Source organism: Egretta garzetta, unplaced genomic scaffold (genome assembly GCF_000687185.1).
Source record: "Egretta garzetta isolate BGI_Z169 unplaced genomic scaffold, ASM68718v1 scaffold24, whole genome shotgun sequence".
In the NCBI taxonomy this organism is placed as follows: Eukaryota; Metazoa; Chordata; class Aves; order Pelecaniformes; family Ardeidae; genus Egretta; species Egretta garzetta.
In genome coordinates this window covers 148,098-155,322 of record NW_009259494.1, presented here as the reverse complement: position 1 = coordinate 155,322, position 7,225 = coordinate 148,098, and the positions used below count along the sequence as shown (strand labels likewise).

The window sequence follows — 7,225 nt, the reverse complement described above, 5'->3', positions numbered from 1 at the left end:
GTATTTAAAAGAAGGGTAGATGAGGTGCTTAGGGACATGGTTTAGTGGTGGGATGGCAGGGTTAGGTTAAAGGTTGGGCTTGGTGATCTTGAAGGTCTTTTCCAACCTAGATGATTCTATGATTCGGGGATAATTAGCCGCAGAACATCATTCGTAACTGTGTCAAAATTTTAATCATTCAAAAAATAAAGCTTCTCTTGTTTAGCTCCTTTCTGCAGGCTTTTAGGACTTTAGCTTAAAGCAGGTGGGTTTCTCACCTTGTTTCCTGTGTTTTCTCTGCACTCTTGCTCAGGAAAATATTTCTTTAAGAAGAAAGAGTTGCCCCACACACGCGTTTCCAACAAAATCTGAACCTCTGGATCCTGAGCTGACTCAAGGTTGTTTAACTGTGAGTTTATCACAGCTTGTGCTGTTCTGCAGCCTCCCAAGCCACACCATTTCATGGTCCTTGTGATCCTAGATGCCTTCAGTCTCACACTTCCATTAATTTTTTTATTCCAATTAAAATCAGTAAATTAAATTGGAATAATCTCCCCAGGGAAGTGGTTGACTCCACCACATTGGGCACTTTCAAGACACAGCTGGACAGGGTGCTGGGCTCTTGCCCAGAAAGGTTGGACCAGATGATCCTTGAGGTCCCTTCCAACCTGGGATTCTATGATTCTATGAAATCAGAGATGTAAAATACATTCCCTTCAGCTGATTTCTCTATCCTCTTGCAAAAATGTGCCCATGCCTCAAGCATGGCAGACAGGCTATGTCATGCCATATTGCTTTGCCAGCAGACATCCAAGATAGCAAAAATCCCCTAAGGCTGCCAGGTCCTTTTGCTTTGGTTGGTTCTGCAATGCTTCACAAAACCCCTTCCCCCCTCTCTGCCCCATTTGGTTGTCTGCGAAAGAAACCTCCTCCTGCAGGAGCGGAGCACCCATGTATCCTCACCTCCACGGTGAAGGCAGCTGCGCTGCTTTCCCATTTTATAGTCAACAGAGATGAAGCAATTAGCCAAGGTAAAAAAAGAAATCCACAGCAGGCCAAGGGGCTGAGTCTGAGCAAACAGCGTAACCTCCAGCTCACATTTACGCTTGTTCTTCTCCTACACATATACAAACAGATTGAACATTTGACACTGAAAATGCAAGAGTAATTCATATAATCATAGAATCACAGAATCATTTAGGTTGGAAAAGCCCTTTAAGATCACCAAGCCCAACCATTACCCCTACCCCTGCCATCCCACCACTAAACCCTGGTCCTAAGTACCTTGTCTGCTCGGCTTTTAAATACACCCGGGCAGAGCCTGACCCCCCCTGGCTCCCCCATCCTCTCAGGCAGTTGTAGGGAGCAATGAGGTCTCCCCTAAGCCTCTTCTTCTCCAGGCTGAACACCCCCAGCTTCCCCAGCAGCCTTGGGCTCCAGACCCTTCTCCAGCTTTGTGAGCGGATCTTGGCATAACACCTCTTCCGTAGTCTGCTTGGCTTGCATGACTATTCCAAAAAGGAAAATACAGATGCAAAACCCACTGTAACACCATTGGCCAGGGCTGCACTCACTCTCCTGGGGCACAAGATATTTCCAGAGGCATCCCAAGGCCTTTTGCAGCTCACTCGTTCAAAGGCGAAAGGCCAGTCCATCTAAAGAAAATTGAAAAAAAAACCAAAGTGAACAACAAAATTGAGACAAATCATTCCTCTTTTTCTCATTCAATAGAATCTGACCTAAGATTTGAAATGCTTTATTCTGGAACTGAAATGGCACGTGCTCAAGGCTTCCTGGGTTTTATTTCAGATGACCAGTAGCCACATTACCTTGATCATTTATTAACTAAAGTAATTGAATTATAACTTGATAGGCTAAATATAAATTAACCAAAAGCATGCATTAATGCATGGTGCATGAAAAGTCCCTAGCCATGACCTTTCAAATGGGTGGAGAAAGGCAGTGCTGGAGAAAGGACACACAGTGACACGCCAATGAAACAATTAATTTAGAGCAAATATTAAGAGAGCATTTAGATAACCACAGCTTCCTCTCCCCTCCTGATACTGTCGATTTCTTTACAATTAATCAGTTATAATTCATCATGTTGATGCACATAATCTATCTTTGCATAAGCTAACAGAAAAAAACTCTTGTCAGCTTGATTTAAACATTTTGGGATAGAGCTTCCTATCTCAGTGACATTTTCTTGTACCAAGTCCTGTTCCTTCTGGTCAGCTCCACAGACCAGAGATGAAGGCACTCAGGTTACAGCTCAGTTTTCAGATGTTGCTGTAGCGAATTTGAGTAACAAAACTCATTTGCAGTCAGCTGCTTGCACGCCTGTCAATCAGTCACAGTGCTCATGGTATCAAAAGATGATTATGTCCGGCTCAAATTCAATAAAACCCAAGGCTGTAGTTGAATCGCATCTTAAAAGGTAAGCCCAGTTTTTGCTAGCATCAACCAGTAAAAACACGCACTCACCTAATTAATACACGCTTCTTAGAGCACCTCAAATCGCAGTTGTATCAACCGAGGTTAGAGCTGCACGTTATCAATATATTTTCACAGGGCTGCGTTACATTTTCCCTTATCATCACAGATGAGATTTGTAAGGATCTGGGCAGTTGGGCAGCCAATGAAAACAGGGTTGATAGAGCATGAAGGGTACAAGATCAGAGGCCAGCTGGGAAAAGCAGATGTTTTACCCAGCCCAGAGGAGCTACAGAAGAGACAATTACAGTGCCCACCTCTCAAAAAAAGCAGCTGTTTCCTTCTCCTCTGCCCACTGAGCATCATTTTGTTCTTCACCAAATTCCCTGGAATAATTAAAGAGCATTTACATCATGCCAGCGTTTACTTTGCTGTTTAATGACATCACGTACCCTTTAATGGAATGTTATCAAAACAATTTGATAGGCGAAGCAATCCAGGCAATCCTGTACAATTGTAGTAAAGAAAGTCAAATTAATGCATTAAAGAATGGATTAAGAATAAAATGGCTTACAAGCATCTTGGTTACCAGCAGCGAGTTTCAAAGGGCAGCAGAACAAAACCAACGCAATCTTCCAGCTGGGACTGGATCTAAACCACTAATCCCAGTTAGCGCAATGCCTTTTTTAAGACATGCTCTTATTTAGTGACAATAACTTCACATGCTTGACATACAGTTTTTCCTCCCACTGTTTCATAGAGATATATAACCCTAACTATAACGATGGAAGGATAATAAATTAACCTCCCCCAAACAGCACAAAATGTGTATTCTTCATGTTGTAATTCTGTAAATCCTGGCAATTATTAAATATTCAAAAAGAAATGGATAGCAAATACTGGAACAGACAAGGCACCACCATTCATCAGTGGGTGTATGTACATTTTTTATCCCAGTCATTCATTACATACACGTAGTGCTTATTACAAACCTCACACACACAGAATAAAGGTATCAAAAATAGCAGATTAACAAGCTGGGAAGTGTCCCACACTTTAACAGTCTCGCTGTGTTAGATCCCAAGACAAGTCTGGGTCATGGGGTTTACATACAGTAATAAATAGCATTAGAGCTGATATGATGATAACAACAACAACTACAGTAAGTGTTGTTAGCCCTCAAGGGATAATATGAGGCAGTCCACAAATACTCGTGATTTAATCTAAAAAAAAAAAAAGTTACATCAGGCATAATCTGAACACGCCCCCCTAAATCTACCAGATCCAAGATTCAACTCTACAAAGATTCACAAACCTTTCAAAGCTACAGGCATATTAATGAAACACCTCTGCAAGTGACATTTTGTAAGGCAAGACAGTAGGTGGAAAAGGAACAAAGAACTGAAGAATGAAAAGCGGCCTCGTACAGATGAAGAGCTATGCCATATCAGCAAAGACGTTTTTGCCCATGAAAACCAGCACACACCTGTTTGTTCCTGCCAAAATTATGCAGGTAACACCACCTTTTAACAGAAAAAAACATGGAATTCTGAAGGGTTTTTCCTATTTTTGTTCATGTGACTAATGCGCGTAAGTGCCCCATCTTTTACGCAGAGACCTTTATTTCTCTGAAATTATTTTCCTTGTTCGCATCTGACCAAACAACATGTAAAAAAGCCCTCCTAAAATACAAACATCAGTGCTCTTCTGCTTCTCACAAGCAACAGCGACAGCACGAGTTCAGAGATGCTGTGCATAAGCAAGGACAGCTCCTAGAGATGAAGGCCTTCACTGCGAAACACGCAGCGATGAGGTTGCAATGCAGGTCATCTGCCTTCTCAAAAACAATATTAAGCATCTCAATTAGATTACACGTGCTGCAAAATTGATTTAATATTATGTTGTGCTATTCTCTTTAAAGATTTAATGGAAAGAGGCAGAGAAGGAGAAATCTTCCAAGGTAAGCAGCTGCTCAGAAAACATTGTTGAATTAGAATTAGGTTTATTACTGTTATAGTTTATTACTATTGAATTAGGTTTATTACTTTTCTAGTTTTCCTCAGTGCATTCCTTTGCAAGGCTTTTACAGCCATTCCCCAATATAATTTATGTACAGTTTGGAGCTCTAAATACTGTAAAAACAGATGCAAAACATTAATGATGGAAAGAAAATTATGTGATCTCTCAATAGTTAGATGTTGTTGTTTGGGTTTGGGGGGGTCTTGTTGGTTTTGATTTTGCTTTTGTTTTTTACAGTCCCCTCTTACCCAACCAGTACTCGTCATGATGGCCGTTTATAGCCGAACCAGTCATTGCTGCAACCAGGAACATTTAGAGCTCCTGCTTTTCCATTCTAATTGATGTCTTGTGTAGTTAACCTTCCTTGAAACGCTTCCTAAATCCGCAGGATGACCCAGGTTGAAAGGAGCCTCAGGATGTCATTCAGTTCCACCTTCTGCTCAAAACAGGACATACTTGTGAACAAACTTTGTCAAAGTATTTTGGCTTAAAAGCTCCTAAAGCACTTAGAGACCACAGAACATTCTACCTTAAAATTGAAACTCCTGAGAAACTACCAACTTAGAAACATTCACAGGGTTCCCTGAGCTGGAGGGCTCCCGAGATCTCCCCCAGGTCACAGGGGCCCCCAGGCACACACTGATCAACCCCAAGTTTTCCACCTTTCTGAATCACAGATGGAGAAGCAGCACTCCTTGGGTAGGCCGAGAGAGCTTTTTCAGCTCACCTTCCTGTGTCTGCAGTTAAGAATTCCCATGCACAAATCTGATGCACAAAGGATTACAGAGCTCCAAAGGCAGCTTGACAAGCCAACTACATGAGGCAGAACATTGCCAAGCCACCTTCCCTCTCAGCCTTGCAGCTCAGGCAACAAAGATGAGTACCAGCCCCACAGGTTGGTTTCACACTCAGTTGAAAAGTTTGGGATTCAAGAGTAATTCCTTACTTGTTTAACCAGTAACATCATTGTCTTTGCAGATTCTTGCATCCCTTTCTTCGCTGCTGCCATGTTCTTCCCTACAGAGCGTTTTCCAACACTCTAGCCAGTCACGTTCCTAATTGCTCAAAACATGGGGCTCGTGAGGTTTACCATTTTGCTTGGTACTTTGGTCTCCAGCCAGCATTTCCCATTATCCAGTCTCACCACATCACTATATTGCCACTAATATAGGTCTCACTCCTAGCAGCCACCCACTCGTCTCAGGCCAGAAGCTCCCACGGTTCACTTTCTTTGCACCTATGCTTTACTACGACCCATATTCACTTTACATTTGTATGAATTTTCATGTTTTTTTCTTCTAGAAAAACGCTGAACCAAAGACATCTCCGAAACCAAGGCCCACACCAGCTGCTGACTGCGTGCCAAACTTCAAAACCTGCAAACCACACTTGAATTCATGTTGTAACTACTGTGCTTTGTGCAAATGCCGAATTTTTCAGACCATCTGCCAGTGTCTAATGTTAAGCCCAAAGTGCTAACCCAAACTGGAATACAGTAAGGCTTCTGTCTTTCATTAGCTTCTCAAGTATGTATTTCAAACTGCCCCATGTGTATAGCAACCAAAGTAGAGAGCTTTGAAGCTGGAAGCTTGGATTTGCCCCTCTTAAAATTAAATGGACAATGTTCATAGGGATTAATGCTACCGTAGACAGGATGTTTTTTCAGGGAGCAGACAACCAGGGAGATTAACACTGAACGAGTATTTTTAGCAAAACTGACCTGCATTTTAAGAAGAATTCTGGGTTCTTGTTGGTTTGGGTGTTTCTTGTTTGTTTGGCATTTGGGGTTTAGGGTTTTGGGGGTGGTTTTTTTTTTTTTTTTTGAAGGGTCATATTAAGCACAGACTGCAGTATTGTCCAACCAGCACCACAAAACCCTCCCCAATGGCATGGCAACAGCCACACTAAAACAGGACTGGTTAATCCAGGGAGGGACCAAAGCTTGGGTTTGCCCACAACGACAGCACACCAGCTTCCAGCACAGCCGAAATACCACGCTGAAAATGCAGGTTTCGGGGCTAACTCCCTTTTCACACATTCAGCAAATATCAGGATGAGAATGTATATATGTTATCCTACCTGAAAAGACAGACCCAAAACAATACGGCAATTTTTCAATCATCCCCAACTGAGCATCAGTACCTCCTCCTCCAGGGTGTTTAGTCATTCCACCAGTAACCAGTATCTCCAAGGTGTATGATATACATGCATATTTGAACCCTGAATGTATCTGTGCCTCATGACTTAAAAATCAGACTTTTTCCCCAGCTGTATCCATAGGAAGAGAGTCCTCAACCCTTCTTCTCCTGCTGCCAAGGACACAGTGCATGTAGAGCCCCAAAGCAGGAACACATATCCAGGAATTTGAGGAAGAAAGGAAAGGCCAGCAAAAAATGAACACATAGCCCACACACACATCTTGCAGAAAACCATTAAGAGCAATCGGTCAATCTCTCCTTGCTCATTCTTACTGTGGGCAATTCCCAGCACCTACCTCAAGTGTGAATTTAGGTGGCATTCTCCATGTGCTGCATGCAACCAGTGACCATGGGGAAAAAAAAAAAATGATCAAATGCTCTATCAACCCTTAAGGGCTCAGAAATAGCTCTGACATTATGGATGAAGCTCAACACAGCAGCAAACAGGTGTCTAGAAGACACCTCTCTCCTGCTCTTGAAGCTCTTTGTCTTAATCTTGAGTTATCCAAGATGGCACAGGAGGAAACCCCTGTGGTAGGTCACAGGAGAGCAAGGAGGGAGCAGACCCAGAAGCTGTCCCCAACATTGGTGAC

At 42.5% G+C, this 7,225-nt stretch overlaps 1 protein-coding gene across 1 annotated transcript in view; it reads left to right on the top strand.

Annotated features, from left to right (window-relative positions):
• The window catches only part of LOC104124986 (agouti signaling protein), a 13,181-nt gene extending 7,268 nt beyond the window's left edge, over window positions 1-5,913 (top strand). Inside the window, exons 2-3 of the mRNA XM_009637378.1 lie at window positions 4,350-4,375; window positions 5,737-5,913. Of these exons, the coding sequence (XP_009635673.1) occupies window positions 4,350-4,375; window positions 5,737-5,913 (203 nt within the window). The remainder of the gene's footprint in view (window positions 1-4,349; window positions 4,376-5,736) is intronic.
• Window positions 5,914-7,225: the final 1,312 nt, after the last annotated feature.